The 27,426-nt window shown below is 37.2% G+C and overlaps 1 protein-coding gene across 2 annotated transcripts in view; it reads left to right on the top strand.

The window, feature by feature from the left end:
* The window catches only part of ccbe1 (collagen and calcium binding EGF domains 1), a 341,539-nt gene that overhangs the window by 245,447 nt on the left and 68,666 nt on the right, over positions 1 to 27,426 (top strand). For both annotated transcript variants that reach the window (XM_039750495.1, XM_039750496.1), the window contains 3 exons: positions 2,088 to 2,140; positions 17,013 to 17,147; positions 25,502 to 25,639. In XM_039750495.1, coding sequence (XP_039606429.1) covers positions 2,088 to 2,140; positions 17,013 to 17,147; positions 25,502 to 25,639 — 326 coding nt within the window. The remainder of the gene's footprint in view (positions 1 to 2,087; positions 2,141 to 17,012; positions 17,148 to 25,501; positions 25,640 to 27,426) is intronic.

Below are 27,426 nucleotides of genomic sequence, written 5' to 3'. Positions count from 1 at the left end.
TTTCCTTCCAAAGACATGAAGGTTTGGGGATTTGGTGACGCTAAAATGACTATAGTGTATGTGTATACTTGTGTTCACCTTGCGATGAGCTGATGCCAAATCCAGGGATCGTTTTTGCCTCGCACCTGATGCTTACTGGAATGGGCGCATCCCTGGATTGATGGATTCAATCATTAAACATCTATTCTTTTCAGAGATACTGTGGCAAGATGTCCTCTGAATTTAATTGATGTTTCAAGCAATTCACAACACAACGAAGCTGAACATTTTCTCACTGTGATGATAACTCGCACTGCCATCTGGTAGAATCTTCCAGGTTTACGTAAAGTATGTACACAAGTATAAACAGTACAATGCTTGCTTAGCAATAGCATCAACTGGAGCATGCACCGTGTGAGGTATAAACCCAGCTTAAGGGATCGCTAGTTTGAGCCTTAGTTTAGTGTTTTTTGGTTTTGAACTTAGTGTGTTCCTGGCCTGAGTGTATTACGCTTTTGTTTTGATGCTTTATCATTTGACATTTTGATTATAGTACTTAATTTTTTTTAATCTGAGTTACAAATTAAATTAAATGTCAAAAATCAATTTTTCCTTATAGGTCATTAGAAGGGTGATAACTGTTTTTTGTGTGTTTTTGTTTATTTCTGATGTTGTGAGATAATGTTCATATTTTTCTTTTACTCCTAAAAATTATTTTTAAGCTTTTACAAAGGGGACATATGAAATATATTTGTTAGTTTTAGAAGCATGGCTGAGTAATCCTTTATTTTTGGTAGTTGCCACAGTTTTTTAGCATTGGACAATTCTTGAAAACCAATATTTTAGCATTTAACTTTCCACTTTTTCTTGATTAGCAGTCAACAAATGTGATACATCAGTATATGCTCGACATCAATTTCTTTGCGATCCCACCAATCTGCATACATCCCAGTTATTGTCCCATGAGGCAGTTATTGAATGAAAAACTAATGCATTTTAACACTTGAAAATTACTGGCTGTTCAGATGGGAGCCAATTTTACTTATGCAGTACCACAGAGAGTATCTTGCATGTTAACTACACTTAACAGTTGCCAGTCAGTCAGCTAATGTGAAGAGACATTCCACCAGCTCAGTATACAAATTACCATTTTTCTTGCAGTCTGAAATGCTTTCCTTTTTAAGCAATAGACTATTATGTAAATTGTATACAGAGTACAAGAGCAGATTTTCTGCATTGACATTTGTATTTCTGATTTTCCTCATACTGCTTTGCATTTATTTTTAAAATTGCCTTCTTTCTGATCATCACCACTAAAGTTCAACAGACACTGAAAAAGTGTCTACTGCTGGTGCTCCATAAGTCACTTTATTATTTGTACTTTTTAAAGAATGCTCTATCCAAAATTATCATTATTATCTGTTATTAACTCCACACTACTTGTAGTGATGTGTTAGAAACATTTTTAATGTTGTGTTTTCATATACAAGAAACATAACATATTCCTGATAGAAACAGCGTCAGTAGGACCCCAAATTGAACTGCAGCAAACAATCTGAAAACGTCCATGGAAAAAAAATATCTATCACATCTTTTGTTCATAATAACATGGATTAAAACTTCTTTCATCCATCACTGCGAGCAACACAGGGTGAATAACAGATGTAAAAATGATAATTTCTAAGTAGAATATTCTTTTAAATATTCTCTGTGTTAAATGAAAAAGTTTGATAAAGAAGTCCTTAAATTATGAAACACCATAGTCTTTTTCGCTGGACGATATGACACAAATACAGATTCTTGCTAAATTTCCTAGAATTATCAAGTACCTACCAAAAGAATCTTTCTGACTCAAGTGAATGTGATCAGGGACTTGGGGTCTGTTTCAAAAAAGAGCACAGCTGATGATAAAGTAGAAATGTAGAAATTATCTTTTAGGTGTCTAGAAGTATAATCTGCCAGTCGAGTGGCGCTGCTGGTATTTATTGTCTACTAAAAGAGAGAATAGTAATCTAACTGACATGGGATGGGTCACACTCAGGGTAGCATTTCGGGTGGGGTCCTTTCAATAACAAATATTTACTTAATTTCACCTTTATTTTTGGCAGAAAGAAATGCTGTGATGGCTTTAAATTTGTTCTAGGACAGTGCATCCCTGAAGGTATGTAATGGAGGTATTGCAGGTACGAAACTATTTTTTGTTTTAAAATATCAATATACTGAATTCATGACTAAAGCACTAGAGTACTAGTTACTGGAGTAACTTACTGATGGAGTACAACTTATTTTAGTAAAAAGAGAATTGGCTGGGAAGTCTTGTTTTTCAATGGAGGGTACTCTCTTAATTAAAAACATGAGTACACATTGTTGATGTAATCACACTGGCATCAAAAACAATACATGCTTGTGTTTAACCACATAGAAAACATCTAAAAACTCCGGTCCTCAAAATAGCCAGCATATTCTACACTTTGTTACACTCAAACATCCTTGTGGGTGGCAATAACAGTTATCACACTATTAGACACCAAGGTTCTAAACAAAAAGGAACTTCAAATCAAACAGGCAGGACTACTACGTTGATGCCTTTTAGAAAACTTCCTTCAATCAAATATCACTAGCTGCACAAATGGAGATAAAAATGTTGTTTTCCACAAATGTTGTTATGGCCTCACATTTATTAATATAAAGATGAGATACATAATACAGTGAACTATTGATTAGAGCAATGATAGGGTATGCAACTACCTGTGCATACCCTATAAAAGCTGTAAAGCTGCCGCCTTAGAAATACTTCAAGGCTTCCTATTCTGCATCTCAAGATGACTCAGATTGTATAGTACTCTGTAAGGCTCACATAATACTAGAATAGAGCATTAGAACAATCTAGATGAGAACAGACCGTTCAGACCAACAAAAGTCTTCTGTTCAAGCCACTTCATTCTTCTAAAATAACATCAAGTTGAGTTTTGAAGGTCCCAAAAGTCCTACTGTCTATCACACTTCTTGATAATTTATTCCATGTGTCTGTGGTTCCTTACATGAAGAAAAACTCTCTGACATTTGCCTTTAACAAATTTTGTGTCCCTGTGTTGTTTTTGTAGCACTTTTTAAAGTAACAACTGGGATCCACTGTACTAATTCCTTTCAAAATTTTAAACACTTCAATTATGGTACCACTTAATCTCTGTTTTCTTAAACTGAAAAGGGCCACCTCCTTCAGCTTTTCCTCATACCTCATACCTCTCAGTCATAGAATCAGCCTAGTTGCTCTCCTCTGGGCTTTGCTTTGCAATATGGAGACCAAAACTGAACACATTATTCCAGGTAAGACCATAGTAATGCATTATATGACTTGATTTCGTGATGAGTCCACTATGACTCCTAGGTTCTTCTTGTAAGATGTACTTTTGATTTTACAACCTCCTTTTATGTATTCAAATGTAACATTTTCACTTCCTACATGTAGTACTTTACATTTACTTACATTAAAATTCATCATTCATTGTACAAATCGGAAAAAGAAAATGAGAGAGAAAACGCAGAATTTAATTTTTAAAATAGTAATGATTGCATACATTACTGGGGCACTGACACTTTGTATATCTAACATAGCTTGAAGATTACACAGGCACAACTACTTGTGGATTACAGTCCAGTGTCTTAGTCATTACATTACAGTGCTTGTATTGGCCATGCCAACTGTCAAACATGGCTGTTCATCATGTTGTTCAGATACACGCTTATGAGCTGCATACTTTTAAAACACCAGAGTATTCATTTTAATCAGCCAATGACCTACATTTCAGTCTTAAATTAAACCTGGTAAGAGACAATGACAAAAAGCAGCAGCGTAAATCCATACTGGAATGCTTTAGTGAAATTTTTAAAGAGACTTTCTTTGAATGACACAAACTAGGAAATATGCAGTTTAATGACACTTCAAGGTTATAGTCTACAGAAGGTAATGCATAAAACCTGCCAAGACTGGTAGTTTTGGTTGAAAGAATTGGCAAAAGACTACCCTCTCACTGCACAAAGTGGCTGATATCTGCTCATTTATTTCAGCTCACTGCAGCAATAACTATATACTTCACTTTGTGAATATTTCTATGAATTGCAGATGTTGTCTTACTCTGCATCCAACACTTCGTTTCAGCCTTGCAGAACTAATTAAAAATAAGAATTTAATTTTTCTCCCTCTCTAAGAAGGAAGGGGTAAATACTTTGAAAGAATAGGTTGGTTAGTCAACTTTTTCAAAATTTATTTAATATTAATTCATATTAATATGAAACAAAAGCCCTGTGACCCTGTAGTTAGGATATAGCGGATTGGATAATGGATGGATGGATGAAACAAAAGTAATATATTATAAATAAAGTTCTCTTTAAACTTGATAGCGTCATCAAATTCATCAAAGATGTAGAGATTAAATACACTGATTGGTTTTCATTTGAAGATGTTATTGTACATTATTCAAGAAGTAGCGTTATTTAATAATAGTCACAATTTCAAATCAAACAGGTAGGAGTTTGAACACGTCGTTGTTATTGTTTACATCCCTCCTCGGGCGGACGTGGAGATAGTGGGTGACATCATCCATTCCGTAGCTAAACGCAGCACCCCGAGGCGCTTGTGCTAATTGATGGAGACTTTAACCATGTGACGCTGGACAAAACATTACCTACCTTCTCCCAGTATGTGGATTGTAACACCCGGGGAAATAGGACTATAGATCTACTGTATGCAAACGTTAAAGACGCATACAGCGCCACCCCGCTGCCTGCACTTGGGAAAGCAGAACATAACCTGGTTCTGCTTCAGCCTAAGTACAAACCAAGAGTGAGAGAACTACCTGCAACCACACGCTCATTCAGAAGTGGTCCCCTGAGACAGAGCAGGCTCTGATAGACTGCTTGGGAAATACGGACTGGAATATCCTGCAGTGTCACAGTCACACAGTGAGAACATTGAGGAGATTGTTGACTGCACTACTGACTACATCAACTTCTGTATGGACATTGTACTTCCAGTAAGAACAGTACGCTGCTATGCTAACAAGCCATGGATCAAAAGTGACATCAAAGGCCTTTTGAACCAGAAGAAAAGGGCTTTTAAAGGCGGTGATCAGCATGAGCTCAAGTGCGTGCAGAAGGAACTCCAAGTCCAGCTCAGGGCGGCGAAGGAACAGTACAGGATAAAGCTGGAGCAGAAGTTGCAGAATAACAGCATGAAGGAAGTGTTGGATGGGATGAAGATCATCACTGGCTGCAGCTCGAAGTGGGATGCCACCATTGAGAGAGACGTGGAGAGAGCAAACCAAATTAACAACTTCTTTAACAGGTTTGACCACCCTAACCCACTCTCTTCTTGGAGTACTGCACCCTCCACCCATCCTTCTGCTGATACCAGCATAGGAGAGACATCCCCACCCACAATTACAGCAGCCCAGGTAAGCAGAGAGCTGAGGAGACATCGTGCCAGCAAAGCAGTGGGTCCAGATGGAGTATGCTACAACGATCCTTCTCCTACTTGGACAAAGGCAGTGGTGCCATAAGAATTATGTTTCCGGACTTCTCTAGCACCTTCAGCACAATCCAACTTCTGCTCCTTATGGTCAGCTGACAGAGACGGGAGTAGATTCATACCTGGTGGCATGGCATCTTACAGACAGACCTTAGTATGTGTGTCTCGGGAACTGCAGGTCTGATATTGTGGTCAGCAACACAGGAGCGCTGCAGGGGACTGTACTTCCTCCGGTCCTGTTCAGCCTATATACATCAGACTTTCAATACAACTCGGAGTCCTGCCACGTGCAAAAGTTCGCTGACGACGCTGCTATTGTGGCTGCATCAGGAGTGGGCAGGAGGAGGAGTATAGGAACCTAATCAAGGACTTTATTAAATGGTGTGACTCAAACCACTTACACCTGAACACCAGCAAAACCAAGGAGCTGGTGGTGTATTTTAGGAACCCAGGCCCCTCCTGGACCCCGTGATTATCAGAGGAGACTGTGTGCAGAGGGTACAGACCTATAAATACTTGGGAGTGCAGTTGAATGAAATTGGACTGTACTGTCAATACTGATACTCTGTGCAAGAGAGGACAGAGCCGACTATACCTTCTTAGAACACTGGCGTCCTTCAACATCTGCAATAAGATGCTGCAGATGTTCTATCAGACGGTTGTGGTGAGCGCCCTCTTCTACATGGTGGGAAGGCAGCATAAAGAAGGACGCCTCATGCCTGGAGAAACTGGTGAGGAAGGCAGGCTCTATTGTAGGCATGGAGCTGGACAGTTTGGCATCCATGGCAGAGTGACGGGCGCTAAGCAGGCTCCTGTCAATCATGGAGAATCCACTGCATCCACTGAACAGTATGATCTCCAGACAGAGGAGCAGCTTCAGCGACAGACTGCTGTGACTGTCCTGCTCCACTGAGAGAGATCGTTCCTCCCCCAAACTATGCGACTATTCAGTTTCACCCGGGGGGTAAACGTTAACATTATTCAAAGTTATTGTCTGTTTTTACCTGCATTTTTATCACTCTTTAATTTAAAATAGTTTTTTATCAGTATGCTGCTGCTGGAGTATGTGAATTTCGCCTTGGGATTAATAAAGTATCTATCTATCTATCAATAATATAACTGGTGGTTCGATTTTGACATTTTACTGTTTCTACAATGCGTTTTATGTTATTAATTAATATGTCTTATTTTTTTTTTCTAGATGTTCAGCAGTAGTTGTATGATCTCTTTACTGTTTTATGTTGAGAGTGTGCGCACATTATAAATATTTTTTGGATAGCTCATCCTATCATTATTATTTTATTTTGTTAGTCTGTGTACAAAACTGCTTTATAGTCTCTCTTGTTAATTGTCCTCATGTTGATTTTAATAGCATATTTTTTGTTTGATTTAATACATATTTAAATGTTGCAACTGTAGTATTATGAGAAAAGCAGCTGTGATGATCAAATGGTGGGTCAATGCAAGAGCACGCATGCTGAACACAGGCCAATGCAAAAAGAAACACAGGCCTGGAATCTGCTTTTCTTTAAAATGTGGTCTCTACAGAGCAAATCCAACAGTGTATTATTTTCTAGCAGCAATTTGAATTATGGAGACCACGTCAGGTTATTGAAGTGGATGATTGAAAAGCACTGTCTATTGAAATATGTGTTAATATTATAAACTTTGCAGGATACATAGAAGAACATAAGGACTAAAAAAATAAAAGATTTGTGCACTTTAAATAAATACGTTTTAAAAAAATGAAAATAATTTGTGTATGAAAATAAGCATTAGAAAAATCTTGTTGAATTTCACTTTTAATGAGAGTGGAAAGGAAATAAAAAGTGTCTTGCACTTTGCGAATATCCCCCTTATATTGAAATATTACAAAAGGTTTAAATAATATTCAACTTCTATCCCCAAACATTTCCTGTTTTCTAAAATATTTTAATTTCTTTCAAAGAACTTTAAACTTGAAAAATGAATGGGGGCCCTTAACTTCATTTATATTTATTTATTAGGTTGATGTGTTAATTCAATGTGACTTACATTTGAGATACAATTGGTTACATTTGTTTTGTTTTTCCAAATCAAGAACAAGCAGGTGAAGTGACTTGCTAGGATCACACAGTGACTGTAGGGGGATTTGAGACCACAACCACAACAACCTACATTGCCCGCTGAAAACCTCAGTATGCCCTTCAATAGGTTAAGTTTCTTTTTTAACGTCTGTAGTTGCCTGCTTGCATAAACATTTTTTAAACACAACACGTTCAACCAGGGAAGTTGCATAACTCCATCAAGCATGTTTTCTTAGTTAATAAATAAATTGTCAGAATATCTCACCCAGATATTTGTAAAAAATTATCAAAGTTTCTGCTTCACCTACATGACTTGAAGTTTGTTGTACAGTAGGTTCCCATGACCACAACAAACGTTTACGTGCAGAGGTTCTTTCCGGTTTGCACCTCCTTGATTTTCACGAGTATTTCGGCATACTGTATATAATTCATGTCAGTTTATTTTCATATAGTGATCTTCACTAGGTTCAGGCTCACAGCACTGTAACAGGTAAATGCTATTACAAAGTTTACAAAATACTAAACACATAATGAACACACATAAAGATAAAGATTTGTTTAAACACACAAGAAGAAAAATCAGTTCCAAACCGATTAACATAGTTGGAACTTAACATCAGTCCACTGTTGAACTATTTAAATGAAAGAATTCTGATGGATCAACTTTATTTTCTGAAAGTAGATTAGGTCTCCAAAAAGCTTAAAGAGGCTTTATTCACTTGGCCTGTCAGGTTAGGATATGACCTTTAGTGCAGAGATACACTTTTCACCTCTTATTTCGATATTTTATGGACCTTTTGTAGTGCGGTGACCAGCGCTACAGACAGTACTCTAGACAAAGTTTTACTATCTCATAATATGAGCAAAACATCTTATGATGTACTATACTGAACAGATCTTGCAATCAAACCTAATATTTTATTAGCCTTTTAAATTGTGCATGTGCATTGTCTGGAATGTTGTGTGAACATTTTTTGAGGATGCTTCCTAAAGGTCACCATCACCTATCTTGCAGTTACAATTAATTTTCACCTTTTTACATGTAGCACTTGTCTACAAGAGACTGACCAATTTTTGAGATGATTCAGATGTTTTTGAATATCCTTTTGCTGCCTCCTCAGTATTTTCAGTCCCTTCAATTGTGGGTGTCATCTACAAATCTCACAAATTTACTAACTCTATTACAATCGATGTCATTCATTTACAACATAAATAAGACTAATAATCGAAGGACATAAAGCTGATGACCTCAGCAAAAGTGGAGCACGTACTACTTATCTGTACAGTCTCCAGGTGATGAAAGAGCTTGAAATAAAGTTTAGTTATTTACTGTTAAAGAGAATGACTTTCAGTTTCACAATTGCTATTTGTTGTGGAACAAAATGAAAGGCTTTTTGAAAGCTTAAGTAAGTTATAACATCCTTTGCTCTTATCTACTGCTCAAGTAGTATCATTGTTTTTGGCAGGATCTTTTGTATTCTTAGTATATTGCTTTCACATCAGCAGTCTTCAGATTTCTAATGTACTTTGCATATTGTAATCTTTTTAGTTAGCCAATAAAAGGTGTCATTTTACTTGCCTTCTCACTACATCCATAATGGCTAACACGGTATGACATCCTAGTACTAATGTACTTTCCATAATTTGTCATGCTATAACACTAGGTTCTGTAATTACTGGGATCCACTGTGTTACACTTCTTATGGATTTCAGTTACAATGCATTATTCAAAAAAAATAAGGGAACATGTAAATCACATACTGGATCTCAATGAAGGAAATATTCAAGTGGAAAAACTTTACTGAGTAATACATGTGTAAATTGTTGAGAACAAAATGATGCACCAATAATCAATGTACACCAAAATCGTCAACCTATTAAGAGCTGGATTCAACATCACACCGAAAATCAAATTCAAACATTGAAATCACAGGCTGATCCAACTTGCATGAATTTAATTTCAGCAACTCATAATGTGACCTCAGTAGTGTGTATGGCCACCACATACCTGTATGCACTCCTGACAGTGTCTGGGCATGCTCCTGATGAGACAGCAGATGGTTCCCTGGGGGATGATCTCCCAGACCTGTATCAGGGCATCAGTGAGTTCCAGGGCAGTCTGTAGCTCTACTTGGCAGTGTTGGATGCATCGATATATAACATCCCAGAGGTTCTCAAGTGGATTCAGGTCTGAAGAATGTGCGGGCCAGTCAATGGCATCAATGCCTTCGTCATGCAGAAATTGCAGACACAATGGCCAGGCATTGTCCTGCAGCAGTGGGAACCCAGGGCCCACTGCACCAGCGTAAGGTCTGACAATGGCTGGGAGGATTTTATCCCAGTACTTGACAGCAGTCAGGGTACTGATGCCTAGCATGTGAAGGTCTGTATGACCCTCCAAGGTATGCCTCCCAAGACCATCACTGACCCAATGCCAAACCGATCATGCTGGATGATGTTGCAAGCTGCATAACGTTCACCACGGAGTCTCACTGTGCTCAGTGTGAACCTACTCTCATCTGTGAATGAGAATGGGGCACCAATAGTGGAGCTGCCAATTGTCTATTCTCTGACGAATGTCAGTCGAGCTGCATGGTGATGGGTTGTGAGCACAGGTCTCACTAGAGGATGTCAGACCTTCATCCACCCTCATGAAGTCTCTTTCTGACAGTTTGGTCAGAAACATGCACACTAGTAGTCAGCTGACGGTCATTTTGTAAGGCTCTGGCAGTGCTCCTCCTTTCCTCGTTACACAAAGGAGCAGATACCAGTCCTGTTCCTGGGTTGTTGCCCTTCTACGGCCCTGTCCAGCTTTCCTCATATAATGCCCTGTCTCTTTGTATCTCCTCTATGCTATTGAGACACTGCTGGGAGACACAGCAAACCTTCTTGTGGCAGCATGCATGGATGTGCTGTCCTGGAGGAGTTGGACTACCTGTGCAACCTGAATCACTACTGAATGGTACAATTAGTGACAAGGACACTAGCAAAACACAAAACAAGAGAACAATCAGTCAGGAAGGATAAGGAGATAGCAATTCTCTGTGGCCATCACTCCCTTTTAGGGGTTGTCTTGCTGTTACCTTTCCAGTGCACCTGTTGTCACTTTCATTTGCACCACTTGATTCACAATCACTTATACGTCCTAACAGGAAAGACTGACACCCCTGAATCTTAACTGACTTGGTGTTAGACTGTGATTATTAAATGTTCCCTTATGAACACTTCATTGTTTTGTGAATTTCCCCTTGGGATTATCTATCTATCTATCTATCTATCTATCTATCTATCTATCTATCTATCTATCTATCTATCTATCTATCTATCTATCATTTTTGATCAGTATATGTTGTAACTTTCCAGTTATCTGGTACTTTTGTGGTCTGAATTGACTGCTGGAGTATGCTTACTAAAATTATTTAGAATAAATAAAATATTTCTGTAACACTACTGGCCAAATCCCATCAGGGATAGTGCTTTTGTTTGTCTTTAAGGATGTAAGTGCCTGAAGAATATAAAGCTTTTCAATTTAAAAATCATTAAACATGGAGCTCATTTTTTATTTCTAATCATTTTCTGTTTTGAGATTAGTTTGGTAAAACCTGTACTTAGTTTTCCTGATTGATTCTGCTCTTTTTCAGTGATTGTCCTTATGGATTTCTGCAGCTGCATAAATTCTTTAATACTACGTTTTTAGTGGAGTGGTACAGAGAAATCGTTTCCCATTAGCCTTGGCTTCCACAGCAGTTTTATTTATTTATTTATATTTTTGCTTTTTTGATTTTTGTACAGTGATCACTTTAGTCTTCTGTATTAATGACTCTTTTTATTTAATTACACTTCTTTATTTTATTTATACTTGAAATATATTTATTTTGTACTTCAAAAAGTCTCTGAAATAATACCTTCTATGATTTTTTGAAAGTTTGTTACTCTCTTTATGCATTTTGTAGGTATTTCCTCATCCACAAAAATGTGCTCTTGCAAAATCAAAAACAAATTTTTTTTTTGTACGTTTACCTTTTTGTAAAGATTATTTCAGACTCAACTGTCACGCCACCAGTATCTCCAGTTACTAAATATATGGACTTCTTCCTTAACGTAACCTGACATAGTTCTGTTTCCTGTGTTCTTCGGTAATTCCTGAATAGTGTCTTTGGCATGTAGTGCCACACTTTCTCATTTCCTATACCTTGTATTGTCATTTCAGAAGGATGTCTAACCACTAATAATATATATTTTTTTATCATTTTTATTTAGCTATTATTCAGATATTGTCATTCAAGCCAGTATACTGCTGTCTTTAACTCTTGTGGATCTCTTGCCTCTGTCTTTTCTGATTGGCTGTCTAAGTCAACTGGCAATGCATTAAAAACTAATATTTTAAAAAACGAATGATATATTTGACAACATTGGTTTGTCTTGTATATAATTGGGTTTTCCTTGCAAGCAATCTAGTTTAAAGGTTTGTATACCAGAATCATTGTAGCCCATCTCATCAGTAGTGACTGAGAAAACTATAATCCTCCTTCATCCCTGTATTATGGCTGACATTAAAAGATAGATAAAACTGTATTTGTCCCCAGGGGAAGTTTGACTTTTTACAACTTTATGCTCTTTAAATTAAACTTACATAGATAGATAGATAAATGGAAAGATGGAAGAAAAATAAGCCAAATTAATTAAATGTAACAAAAGGAGGTCATTATTATTAGCACTTTGAGATTGTTAAATATAAAGCGCGATATAAATAAAATCTATTATTATTATTATTATTAACAATAATGCTGATACTCAAACTTTAACATTAAAGTCCTGAATCAGACCACCATCTGTTAAATTAAAATATTGTGACTTATTTTCCTTCCACAAATTTTAGATGTGAGAAGTGGGATTTTCCTTTAAATTGTGGTTCCAAGGGTCAGGTTTCACTCATAGCTGCATTGATCACAAGACCAGAAACTACTTCTAAATGCATTGTAATGAATAATTTCTTATTGCTCATCCTTGCTAGAAGTCTTAAGCTGAGTCCTTGAACTGTTAATGCATCCTGAGCTTCTTTGCTAAGGAAAAAACATTAAGATGAGCAGATGTTTCACAATGCTTCTTTCCCATGACACTGTAATTCAAAAAGTAGGTATAGAACATCAATGTCTGGGTAATAGCTGTGAGTTCTGCTTACTAAAGGTGTCACATTTACTTATGCTAGTGGTGTATAATCTAATATATAAAATTGTACTTTTCACAAAGACATGCCGGTTAGGTGGATTGGCGATTCTAAATTGGCTCTAGTGTGTTTGTGGTGTGTGGGTGTGTTTGTGTGTGTCCTGCGGTGGGTTGGCACCCTGCCCAGGATTGGTTCCTGCCTTGTGCCCTGTGTTGGCTGGGATTGGCTCCAGCAGACCCCCGTGACCCTGTATTTGGATTCAGCGGGTTAGAAAATGGATGGATGGACTGACATTTGTCACTTTGTTAAATTCCTCTATCGTAGGAAAATTTCCAATTTATTATCTCTGGATTCAACTTTTATTTCATCACAGTATATTAATACTGTGACCTGTGTGATAATATTTTGCTATAATGTGTATCTAAATAATTTTTAGGGAGATCAACACTTTTGGCTGGCACAGTGACTCATAGCTCAGGGACACTTGCTTTGAATCCTGCCAGTTCAATGTCTTCATAGAGTCTGGATTATTCCCCCATGTCTACCTGTTTTAGTTTCAGGTATTTCAATTTTTCATATCCCAAAGACTGGCATGTTAGGTTGACTTCTACCCTGAAGCTGATGCAGTGTGGATGAACGAGGGGGAACCCAAAATTTGTTAAAACAAAACTTAATTATAAATTTAGAACAAACTCCTTTTAATCCTCTTCCACATACACTTGTCCCTGTGCTCCTTCCATTCCTGAAAACATTTCCTGCACTCATTGTTTGTTACAGTATAGCCTCCTTTTTTTGTAGGATTACTTCCACGGTAGAATATTTTCTTTCCTTCAGTCTCAGTTTTAGTTTCAGGAACCAAAAGAAGTCATAGGGAGTGCGATCTGTCAAGTTCTATATGCTTGACTTCTCTCAACATTTTTACCGATGCTTTCCACATAGATGCCACAGCTATTCGATGTAATGTCACTGATTAACAGTCTGCCCATGGGGAGGAAGCTTTTTATGAACAAGTCTATTTTTGTTAAAAAACATGATCACCATTGTCTCTTGAAATTCTACTGTGGTTCCTTTAGAGGGAAAAAAGAAATTGCAGAAGCTTCTCACACAATTATAGAATAAAAACCAGAAATACAAACTCGAATAACTCAACAGTACTGACTGATTCACCAGACTTAAAGGCATACAATACCTAGTGGCATATTTGTTAGCGACACCATACTCCTGTACTGTTGACAGATTTTTGGAATTTTTGGATACCCCAGTGTATACAGTGGACAAGGCATCCTATCTAAGTTTTTATTTTTTTTTACCCTTTACCCATTGCAACTAGTATAGGATCCATTTCTCCATATCTCTTATTTGTAATAAGTAAATTCTGAAAATAGATGAATCATTAATTCATTTTCCGTGATGCATTTCAGGTATGAATGGCCATGCACACTGACAATATTGTATTGCATTGTATTTATGTGCTTGATGTGCAGGAAATTGTTTTTTCTGAGTGAAAACTGGTTATATAGAGTATCCAGAGTCCTAGGCTGTTGCTATATAATCTGCGTGTTAAAACAAAAGAAAAAAAACTTAAAACGAAGTCTCTAGCTATCTGTCATGCTGCTTCACATGGAGATGGCAGTCTGTCGAGCAGCTTCTACACCTAAAAAGAGGAAAAGCATTGGGCTTTGAGCTCCATTCTGAGTTCATGTTTGGTGTTTAAAAATAAATTACCTCAGTTCCCTTATACAAAGGGCTGACTCTTAACCTGCTTTCACAGCGAACAAAATAAAAATACATTTCTGGTGCAACAAATACTGTATATGCCACTGAGTCTTCTGAATTTAAAGATCAAAGAAGGTTTTTCCATAAAAAACATGCCTATGAAAAATTGAAGCCCAAACTTGAGTTATCTCTGCAAAATCTCATCATTCTATTTTATCTTAATGCCTAATGTACGCAAACATCATCCTCTGAGAGACAGATAGATATGACAAAACAAATACAAAGATAATCAGAAGGGTAAAAAAAACAAAACAAATGTTACTGAAAACGCAAACTGACTAATGTATATTGAAGCATCTAAGAAATTATTAAAGCTACTAGGAAAAGAACAGCATAATTCTAGACTTTGTCTGAACATATTTCAAAGCCACCACCTCAGATTTGTGCCCAAGAATTTGTGATTATCTTGATGACATACTTGCTAGCTATGTCATGGTAACCATTTTGGATACCTGTAGCAATTCAAAATAAGTGGCTTTCAACACAAAATAAAACCAAAGGTAATAAATAGGTGCTGTTATGTAGTCATCAAGGCACTGGACATTAAAACACAAAGTTGTCGGTTCATTTCCCACCACTGCTTCACTGTGTGAACCTAAACAAGTCACTTAAAGTCTGTGTGCTCCAACTCTAAGTAATATTCATATATTACTATATCCTTGTCTTGTGAATCTTCTTTGGCCAGATAAATACAAGATAAAAATAAACCTTAAAGTTTTCAAAAACAACTGTACAAAATCTATGTTGTTGACCTGATGTTGTGACATTAACTATATAACAAAGATTATAAAATGGATGCAGTAAAACAGTTTTTTAATATCAGTTCTGCAAAGAGAAAAATATTTTACTGTGCAAAATTAAGACCTGGAGGCTAAGTTTAGCATGAGCAGCTTAATTCAACATTTAGGTATTTCTGTAAGTAGAAGACTCACATATCTGAAAAGTGTTATGTTCTAAATTTGTTCCATATTTTGTTACCTAACCACCATGTGGCTTCCAAATTCTAAGTAAAGTTCCTATTTTAGAAGGTGTTTTTTGTTCAGAATGAATTTGCCTTCTGTAATTAATGTCAGAAAATCCAAACACTGTACCAGACCTCCATTTTTTTAAACACGTTTGTGCTTTTTCAATTATTTATTTTCCTACCTGTTAAGTGTCTTCTTTCTCAAATTATCCAAGTACAATATAAAATATAGTAATCATTCATTCCATTAAAAAATTTAATCAGACAAGACGTAATCATTGAAAGCTCAACACTAAAGGCAGACTATTTCCGATAAACAGAAGATGCTTATGGAAAGGTGGTTGAATGAATGATACCTTTCTGGGGCTCTAGTGTCACGCATAAACCATCTATCAAACATGAAAACCCAAACGCCAAACTGAGCATGTGGTTAGTAACATAGACAAAATGGGCATTTTAGAATAAGTGAACAGATTTTGATATCTAAGCTCAAACTCCATCATTAAATACTTACAAAAATTGTTGAACTTTGTCTTGACATTCATAGTGAATATTGTTTTATCAGTTTTTGGCTCCAGCATAAATTTTCGAACTGCCTACAGTTCAAAGCAATCACTCTTTTGAAGGCGGCCAATTAGTAGTACATTCACCATTATGTTCACAAAATATGATAACCTTCCATGCAGTCTCTTATTTGATGCTGCTGCCAAAGGTTAGGAAATAGATGGTACCCTAGAAGCAAATAATCATGAAGAAATTATCACAAACATTGCATAGTCATGAGCAAATTAAAAAGCTGCTTCATGTCATTTACAGGTCATTATTTCCTACAGTGACCTGAGCAGAATGAGCCTTTGAGACACATTTCCTAAAAGCGCCTTTGTTAAGCATGATCCTTACCCTTTCACACAGCCAGTCAATCTAAATAAGCAGTGACTGTTCTACAGATAACACTTCTTTGCTCACATCTGTAATGGTTCTAAATTAGAAGAGGTAAATGGAACAGAGACATTCTGTACTGTTCTCTTCATTTTTTCCCTTCCTTAGCTAACAAAAAGCAAAGTTTGCTATGGCTCCTTCATCACTGGAAAGCAGAGTGAATTTTAAATGAGCCACAACAATTTAAACAATTCCACATACAGTATAATTTTTTAATGCAGTAGGAGGGCTGCTAGAAGTTTGGCCGGTGGAAAAAAGAAATTGAAGGGAATGTATCAAAGAAAAGGTTTAACAAAACAACATTCTGGAACAGAGCTTGTCAATAATGCTGTCCTCAGCTCTTTAGTACCAAGGTCAGTACCCTTTTTCAAAGATATTTCCCAGCACTAAATTCTTCAGCAGTTTTGCATGTGTTTTGTGTAAGAGGCCCTGCTTAAGGTCTGTTAAAATAAAAAAGGCAAGTTGGAAACTAATAAAACTGAGTGTAACAATGAAATTAGAAAAGACTCAGTAAGATATTTATTTGTTTGAAATGGTTTTGTAAATGTTTAGAATTCTGAATTGTTGCTAATAAAATTCTTATTGTATTTTCAGATTATGATGTATGTGCCGGAGCACCCTGTGAGCAACAGTGCACCGATAATTTTGGAAGGGTTCTTTGTACCTGCTATGAGGGTTATCGCTATGACAGAGAAAGACACAGGAACAGAGAGAAGCCATATTGCATAGGTGAGAACTGCCAAACCCATTTATTTTAATAGGTAATAATAACAATTCATTATATGAATATAGCACTTTTCTTGCTACTCAAAGTTAAATGGACTGAACAGAAATATTTTTCAGTGTCATTTTTATCCTATCCCTATTGCTTACTGGATCAGTTTAATTTAAATTTTCCATTCATTTATCCATCATCAAACCCTTAATCAAATTCAAGGTCCTGGTGGGCCAGAGCTTATTGTGGAAGCATGAGATGCTAGTCAGGAGTCAAACCTGGATATGGCCTTAGTACATTGAAGACCACACTCACATCTGTCGTAAACTGGGGGAGTTCCTCTAAACAAAACCCCAAAATTAAGCTTCCAGAGCAGCTCGGGAGTAGGCCCATAACATGAGTAATTGGTCAATACATATTAACAATATTATCATAAACAAAGGAATCAAATGTGAACAAAAGAGACATTAAGATATTAAATACAAGCCAGAGGAAGAACTTTGGTTGAAACGTAACAACGCCTACGGGGTCAGGTTAAACTTGCATTAACCAAACATCCACAACTCACAAAAACAGGTGTAAGACCCGAGTTCCCAAAAATAAAACCCACATGGAGGAAGAGCAAACTCTGTTGGATGCTCCCATTAGGGGTTGCCACAACGGATCATCTTTTTCCATATCTTCCTGTCTTCTGCATCTTGCTCCGTAATACCCACCACCTTCATGTCCTCTCTCACCAGATCCATAAACCTTCTCTTAGGCCAGGGTTGTCCAACTCCAGTCCTGGTGGGCCACAGTGGCTGCAGGTTTTCATTCTAACCCTTTTCCTAATCAGTGACCAGTTTTCACTGCTAATTAACTCCTTTTCCCTTCATTTTAATAGCCCTGTTTCAAGAATTCAGTCAACTGAATTGATTTGTTTCTTCATTAAGTGACAGCCAAACAGAAATGAGATGTGAAATGAGCCAACAGATGGCCAATTAAATTGGAACGTTAAACTCCAGACAATTTCACTCCAACCGGTTTCTTAATGAAAAGCCAACTCTTGCTGTTAATTAAAGCTGTTCTTGAACATCAGGACTTGTTGCTGCTCTCATTCTGCCACAGCAGACTGTTGTTTTTTCTTTTTTTTCTAAGACCACCGTCAAGATGTTTTGGTGACCTGAGCAGACCAACATGACCAAGACCTTCACCTTTCTTTATTTTTAGGTTAGCTGGTCATGTGGTGGCTTGTATTGTGTCTCATTATTGTTTGGCTGCTCATTAAGGAAAAAAACAACTAAGGGGTCTGAGTCACGTCAACTAAACCGAAGGCAAAACATGTTAATCAGCAGCAAAAACGGCTCACTAATTAGGAAGATGGTTAGAATGAAAACCTGCAGCCACTGCGGCCCACCAGGACCGGAGTTGGACAACCCTGACTTAGGCCTTTCTTTTTTCCTCTTGCCTGGCAGTTGTATCTTTAACATCCTTTTCCCAATATACATCTCTCCTTGGCACATATCCAAACCAACGTAATGTTGCCTCTTTGACTTTGTCTCCCAACCTAGAACATAACAGAATAATTATTTTTGGAAAAATTTCTCAGCGTCAGAATCTATTGCAGGATTAACAAGATATGTTTTCCATGTAAAGCATCTATTTTTCTGTTCATTTATCAGGTGGGGCTGGAATAGCATCTTCAAGCACAAGGCTGGACTCGCCTGGGTAGAATGCTAATACATTACAGAGTCCATTCATGCAAACACCCACACTGGGGAAATGTTAGTTTTGCCAGTTATCCTAAATAACATATTTCCGATTTCATGTTTTCTGTTATAAAGCTCGATGTTTGCTGAGAAACTTGCATATGCACATTCCAAGCCTCTTGTTTCGTGTACACAAGCTTTATAAATAAGGCCCCAGTGTTATACAGGGAGTGCAGAATTATTAGGCAAGTTGTATTTTTGAGGATTAATTTTAATATGGAACAAACACAGTGCTATCAGTCAATCCAAAATGTTAATAAACCTGAAACCTGAATGTTTCACAACGGAAATGTGAGTGTGAACATCATCAGGGGAATACATATGTGCGCACAATTATTAGGCAACTATTAGTGTGCAGATTTATTATGCAACTAAAGGAAAAATGAAAATTTTCCCATCTCACTTGTTTATTTTCATCTGTTATAGTGAGAATAATAAACAAACACCTCAAAATTTACAAATAAACATCTCTGACATTTCCAAAAAAATCAATCAATCAATCAATGACCAATATAGCCACCCTTCTTTCCAATAACAGTCATAAGCCTTTCCATTCATGGAGTCTGTCAGTTTCTTGATCTGTTGACGATCAGCTTTTGTGGAGCAGTGACTACAGCCTCCCAGACACTCTTCAGAGAGGTGTATTGTTTTTCTCCCCCGTAAATCTAGCGTTTAAGAAGTGCCCACAAGTTCTCGATAGGGTTTAGGTCAGATGAGGAAGGGGGGCCATGTCATTATTCCTTCATCTTTAAGGCCTTTACTGGCTGGCCACGCAGTGGAGAACTTCGATGCAAGTGATGGAGCATTGGCCTGCATAAAAATCATGGTCTTTTTCCTGTATCACTGTTTGAAGAAAGTGTCTTGAAAAACTGGCAGTAGGTTTGGGAGTTGATTTTGAGTTCATCTTCAATGCAAAAGGTCCAACTAGCTCATCTTTAAAAATACCAGCTCATACCAGTACCCCACCTCCACGTTGGAGTGGAGCTCTGTGCCCATTACTGATCCACAGGTCCATCCATCTGGTCCATCAAGAGTCACTCTCATCTCATCGGTCCATAAAACCTTTGAAAAAATCTGTCTTCAGATATTTCTTGGCCCAGTTTTGACATTTCAACTTATGTTTCTTGTTCAGTGGTGGTTGGGTTTCAGCCCTCCTTACCTTGGCCATGTCTTTGAGCACTGAACACCTTGTACTTCTGGGCACTCCAGGTAGGTTGCAGCTCTGGAATATGAAAGTACTGGAGGATAATGGGTTCCTGGTAGCTTCACGTTTGATTCTTCTCAAATCTTTGGCAGCTAATTTGCGTCTTTTGTTCTCAACACGTTTCTTGCGACCCTGTTGACTATTTGCAACAAAATGTTTGATGGTTCTGTGATCACACACCAATATCTTAGCAATTCCAAAAGTGCTGCATCCCTCTGAAAGACTTTTTACAATTTTGACTTTTCAGAGTCAGTTAAATCTCTTTTTTGGCCCATTTTGCCTGAGGAAAACTAGCTTCCTAATAATTCTGCACACCTTGATATAGGGTGTTGATCTCCTTAGGCCACACCCTCCCTCATTACACAAATACACATCACCTGACGTGCTTAAATCCAATAAGCATTCAAGTTAATACAGCTTGGAGTTGGAATATACGCATTAAAAATGATGATATGGTCAAAATACTCACTTGCCTAATAATTGTGCACACAGTGTATTTATAGTCTGGGGTGTACAAAATGAAGAGAAAAGAGGACAGGACTGTTCCTTGTGGTGTTCCTGTGTTGCTGACATACATGTCATAGACTTGTTTTTTAGCCTTGCAAACTGCAATCAGCTTGGACAGTCCATTTTCAAGGACACCATAGGCTCTTTCACCTATATTTCTTTGAACATACCCCTTAACACAGATGGCTGCATGACAGCCACTGAAGACCCTGGAGAAATTAAAAAACATAATACTCGCAGTGCTGCCAGCTTTGTCCGGGTGAGAATAAACCTTATGGAGCAGATAGATATTTGCACGTTTCTCAGTCTTTGTCCGATATACAAACTGCAATGAGTCCAGGTCATCTATCTCATATAATCCAGGATCAGCCACTTAAAGGTCTTCATGATGTGAAGCATGTCACTGATATGTAGTCAGTAGATGAGGTGAAAATAGTATCTTGGGAACCCACTCTTGGATATCTTATAAATACTTAATATGGTTGATATCTGGTGAATAGGAAACGGTTGCAGTATGGATACGTTGTTCTCGTGCTCTTTAAACTGTTCTCTGACCATTTTGTGTGAATAATAGCGTCGTCATTCTGGAACACTCCACTTATTAGGATAGAAATGCTTTACCATAGTAGGCAAGCAGTGCCTATAAAAAGTATTTACCCCTTTTGGGAGTTTTTACATTTTAGCATTATAAAACAAAAAAACAAAAAATCGCCATGGATTTAATTAGGCTTTTTGAGAGAAAAAGACTAATTAATGTCAAAGTGAAAACATATCCCTGCAAAGTGATCTAAATTATTTACAACTAGAAAATTACAAAATAACCAATTGTATAACTATTCACCCCTGATAATATGACAGGCACTTAAGTCATCACAGGTGCAACCAACTGGATTTAGAAGTCAAATATTATAAGTTGCTAAATGGAGATCACCTGTACCCAAGGGAGTTTAGTTTATTGTAGTATAAGCACAACTTATGAGCAAGGTCCAACTTGTGGTGAGTCAGTATCATGGACTGACGTACACGACGAAGAGAAAAAGATCCCTGGAAGCAACTCTGTGAAAAGGTGACTAGAAAGCACAAGTCATGGGATGGAGACAAGAAAATACCCACGTCACTAAACATCCATTGGAGTCCAGTTAAGTCAATCATTAAGAAATGGAAGGAGAATGACACAGCTGTAAATCTGCTCTAAGAAGGCTGTCTGTGAAAACTGAGTGATCGTGCAAGAAGAAGACTAGTGAGGGAGGCCACCAAGAGACCTATGCCAATTCTTGTTATATTTAAGTCCTTTTCTGTTGTTCAAAAATGCTTGTAGTTTCTTCAAAGTGAAATCAGTTCCCTACAGATTGGTCTAAATTAATTTGAAATATTAAACATAAAATAATTTATTGCATGAGTATTTAACCCCTTCAAGTCAGTATCTAGTAGATTTACCTTTAGCAGCCGTGACATCCTTAGTCTGTGTGCACGGGTCTCCAAGCTGTGCACATCTGGACACTGCAATTTTACCCCGCTCTTCTTTGTAAAACAACTCACGCTCTGTCATGTTGCATGGGAATTGTTAGTGAACAGCATTTTTCAAGTCCAGCCACAAATTATTAACTGGATTGAGATCTGGACTATGACTGTGCCAGGATATTAAAATTGTTGTTTTAAAACCTTTCCTGTGTAACTTTGGCTTAGAGACAGATACACATTCAGCTATATGTGTTCAATTTTAATGTATGTATTCATGTAATAATACCAGTAATACCAACATACAAAAATAAAAAATACAGTAAGTCAACCCAACATAATTACTATTTAGAAAAAAAAAATCCACAAAAATCTTGTGCAAAAACTATGGGCTTAGCTAGTGCCTAGCCTTGAAAATAATAAATATCTAATTACTGTAACTGAATGCACCCTTAGTCTATTCAGAAACTAAAACATAGTTTAAATTAAACTAATTTGCACAAAGTTTTGCCCTTTTCCCAGCTTGATGATTCTTGCTTCTTTATGTGAGAAAATGTTGGTTTAAAAATAAATGACTCAATCTTTCATTTGATTCTTTACTTTAGATGATTTTTTTTAAGAAAGCTTGTTTTTAATGTTTTCTGAACACCAGGTAATAAATGTTGTAATAAAATAAACAATGTCTGGAACAAAGTATAGAAAGAGTTATGAAAATTCTTCAAACACTGGTCAGAAAAATGTCTAATAAAAGTCTAAGAAAATCCATATTATTTTCTTTTATCAGTCATTTGTGAAGAGAAAATACAATAAAACATTAGATAAAGGTAAAGAAAACACTTGAACCAATTGGGCAAGTTTAGTTGAAAAATATTCACTGGTCTCATTTTCAAAATGTAAAATAACTTGAACTCATAAATCCAGAACTCCATGAAAGCCATGAATGTTGTTGCTGTAAATGAAAGTACTTTTGTTGAAGTATGAACACTGGCCTCCATCACTAAACGCTCTTCATCATCATACAAAAAAAAAATGTATCTGCCCCACCCTCACTGAAACTTGAGGGCTTTAGGCCATCCTAACAACAACAGGTACAAAGCCAGATCCTGTGACGGTGCGGGTTAGCCCCAAGCTACAGGGTCCCACTGTTAGCCTTTGGAACCTGTCAATGCCAATGTTTCCGAGGAATGAGCTGAACAAATGAGGACACCACACAAAGCAAGGGGAAAGTGAAACAGTTCTCTGTGCTTTTATTAAAATAGTCCATTAAAAACAAAGTGCTCAATAAGTGCAGTGGTTCTAAAAATCAATAAATAAATAATCCATAAAACAGTCCATGAGATTAAAAACAAGATTTAAAATGAGACTGAAACTAACGCCATAGTAAGGGGTTCACTGTTCCATCCAGATTTGGACGAGTCCAACACAACTCCCTCTTCATCTCCCCTGCTCACCCATAGCTCACTCAGCTGGCGGAGATACTAGCAACTCCTTTCCTCCTAACCCCCTCCTTAGCTGACTCCAGCAGCATCAGCCAGACCGCTTGGGGTCAGTTGTCCTCCAGTCTCCCTTTATGCTCCTGTAGTCGTCCCACGGATCCCTGGGGAGGACAGCATCTTGATCGCACTCACTCCTCAAGGATACTCAGTGGGCATGACCTGCTGCTAAAGCACTAAACCTTCGCTCCTACATTAGGCAAATGACCGTGCTACGTTTCACCCCAGTACCTAGCTGACTCAACCTACCTCTCCACCCGCTGCTGTTTTCACGGCTCTTCTACTCTTTGTTCTCTGTCTTCCTCCTGATTCTCCCTTGTGTTCCCCTTCAATATGCTACGGAGCGGTTGCAGGTATGATCACCTGATACTTGCCCCATAAACGCTCTCATACTAATTCTTCTCAGAACTGCCTTTTAGCTTCCACTTTACTAAATGAAAACATTAGCGTAAAGAATGAAAATTGATCAGATGCTTTGAATGAGTGCTGTGCACCTTCATATAAGGTGAACATATTGGGATGACAACAAACCACGTGACTGTCAGTAGATGCCATTGCTATAAAATAATAATGCTTCACTCAATGAAAACAACGACAAGATAGTAGTGACAGAGATTGCACTGCCTGTTAAAAGCATATACATGGAATAAGCTGTGTGAAGAAAATATTTGTGCAAAATGTATCCTTAAATGAATATTCACCTAAAAAATGATATCTTTGTATTAATTACCCCATGTAGTTTGCAGTGGTGGCCAAGAAAAAAAAAATGAACCTCATGTTTTCACGAAGATAGTACATAACAAAGATTCTAATACTGGTGTCCTCAGTCATGGTCCTGGAGGGCCGCAGTGGCTATGGGTTTTCACTCCAGCCAGTGTCCTAATTGGAACTCAGTCCTTGCTGATAATGAAAGTTGGTGTTTAACTCTATGCCGTGTTAGTGCCTTTATTCATCAAAGAAAATTTTAGTTAATTTGTAGATCAGAGGTCCTCAATTGCAGTCCTGAAGGTCTCCTATGGCTGCAGGTTTTCCCTTTAACCAATTTCTTAAATAGAACCCTTTTATTTACTACTAAAGCAATACATTTTTTGGACTTCTTTTTAGTTCTCTTGCCTGTTACCATTCAGAACCCTTAATTGCCTATTTTAGATTTTAGCAGCTACATTTAAGTTTTAATTGTTGCCTGTTTTCTTAATCAGACATTAGTTAATAACGAGATGCAGATAACCAATAAACCAGCAGCTCTCCAGTTAATATGCTTACCATAAAGTATCTGTGATAAAAATGTTTAGAAATGAATGAGAGGGGAATTGGAATGACCATTAAGTTTAAAACTATTCTGGTCCACAAAACATATGGATAATGTTCTCACAGAAGGAAACTCTACAGTGCAATTGAAATTTCTCTTGGATAAATGCAAGTATTAACAAGCTAAATAGTTAAATACCAAGTTTCATTATCAGCATGGACTGTCTTCTAATTGGGAAAGTAATTGGAATAAATACCTGCAGCCACTGCGACCCTCCAGGACCGTCACTGAGGACCCATGTTCTAATAGATTGGGACCCAAATGTGACCATTGCTGGACAATGGCAAACAATGTGAACTATGTCCCTGTAAAATTGGAAAAAACTCTCATGTAACTTGTGCCATATAATCCACATGTCTAGTATCCATTTTTATGCTGAAAACATTCAAACTGCTTCCATTTATTGCTAAAATATTATTAATACCTGCTTTTGGAATGCCATGTTTTTGAATTGAAGACAGGATGCTTGACCAATGAGTGATGAGGAGAGGCGAATCTTCAATTCAAAAATGCTCAGTTAACCTTTTATTGATCAATTTGAAAGCATTTGCTTTAGCTGCAGTGGTTTTGTAAAAACAGTGCAATGTCTTGGTTTTCCTTGTGCTAGCAGTAAGAAGAATAGCATTAATTTTTTTTCCTTCCATTTTAGATATTGATGAGTGTGCTAGCAAAAATGAAACGGTTTGCTCCCAAATATGTATAAACACACCAGGCAGCTATAGATGTGAGTGTGAGGAAGGTTACTATCGGGAGGATGATGGAAAAACATGCACCAAAGGAGAAAGAGGTGAGTCTTTAGTGAGTATCATCAAACTATCAAAATATTTTATTTTCTTTTACCATTATATATGGACAGTACATATAATTGTTTTTTTTTTTGTCAGCCCACAAAGGTTTTAACACTGGTCTGATTACTGGCTTCGTGCTCTTTTCTCCACAAGTTGCAGGTCCCCATGGATTCCTGCTTTCATTGTGCAATGCAAAGACATTGATGTCAATTTATTAGCAGCTCTAAATTGGCCCAGTCTGTGTGTTCGGTAGGACAAGCTGAAATCTCAGATAAGAGTTATTAATTATTTGTGAGTGGCAGAAATTTTAAAAGCCTTTCTGTAAGGAATGAGTAATAATTAAATACATAACAGGATTCAATACAGAGAAGTCTTTTGATCTCTCAGCATGTTAATGGAAAAAAAACAAACTCTAAGCCAGCACTCCTTAACGAAGTCCAAAACCAGAATTTTTTTATTATTATTATTTATTTACCCGAATGCGAAGTCTGGATGTTTTGCTGTGCATGCAAGCCTTCTTTTATAGTGAAGCTGAAATGCAGCACACACCATATATGCTCACAGTATGTGCCATTTTGTATTTCAAAAACGGTGTTACCCAAGAGCAAGTGATGAGCAATCAAAACAAGAAGCAACAAAACTTAAAAATATATCAATACCAAGAAAAAACAACTTTGGTGTGCTACTCAAATGAATAATAACATAACAGACACAAAATTAATAAGAGAAAACCATCCATCCATCCATCATCCAACCCGCTATATCCTAACTATAGGGACACGGGGGTCTTCTGGAGCTAATCTCGGCCAACACAGGGCACAAGGCAGGAAACAAACCCCAGGCAGGGCGCCAGCCCACCGCAGAATAAGAGAAAACAAAAGAGATAATTAAAATCACAACATTTAATTAACTGTGTGTTCCTGATCTAAATATCCTAACAAATAACAATGACAAATATTAACACGCAGTCAAGATGCTGCATGTACAAGAGTGGATTCAGACTTTTAGATGTAGTACTGTCCCAATTATAGCTGGCCCCAGCCTGTCTGTTAGTAAAGACCAGCTATTCCTGAAAAGGCCAGACTAGAAAAATACAGACTATTAGTTTTTTATGTTTATGCTAAAATCAGAAAGTGTGTTTGTTTGCGTGTTTACAAATCAACTTCACATTATTCCAATTTTTTTTTTAATTTAAGGAAAGAAAATTGTGTTTTTGATACCAGTTGTGTTTTTTGACATTATTATTCCTTTGTAAATACAAGTGCATCACCCAGATATTTGTGGCATTCAAAGAAATAGTTTAGAATGTACAAGCTCAATTCCTACAAAGTTGGGACAGTATGGAAAATGCTAATAAAAACAAAAACGGGTAATTTGTACATTCTTTTCAACCTGTACTATATCAAAAACACCACAACAATGTATTAATGTGAAGTTAATTGTTTTTTTTTGAAAATATACAATCATGTCAGATCTGAAGACTGCAACACACTTCTAAAAGCTGAGACAGTTGAGTGTTTCCCACCATGTGACATTGCCATTTCTTTTAATAATGCCTTTTAATTGCTTGGGCACTGAAGGCACAAATTGGTTAAGTTTAACAAGCAGAATTTTCCTCATTCATCCATTACACAGATCTTCATCTACTCACTTGTACACGGCTTTCATTGCCAAATTTATTACAAGGGACGTTCAAACACTTTCTGCACTTTTTTTTAACTCTGTTTATTAAGAATTTCAAAAACAAATTGCATCACTTTTCCACATAGTCACCTTCCTTTGCAAT

Source organism: Polypterus senegalus, chromosome 4, assembly GCF_016835505.1.
Source record: "Polypterus senegalus isolate Bchr_013 chromosome 4, ASM1683550v1, whole genome shotgun sequence".
Classification (NCBI taxonomy): domain Eukaryota; kingdom Metazoa; phylum Chordata; class Cladistia; order Polypteriformes; family Polypteridae; genus Polypterus; species Polypterus senegalus.
Note: the sequence above shows the minus strand (reverse complement) of the source record. Positions and strands in the feature narration are given on the sequence as shown.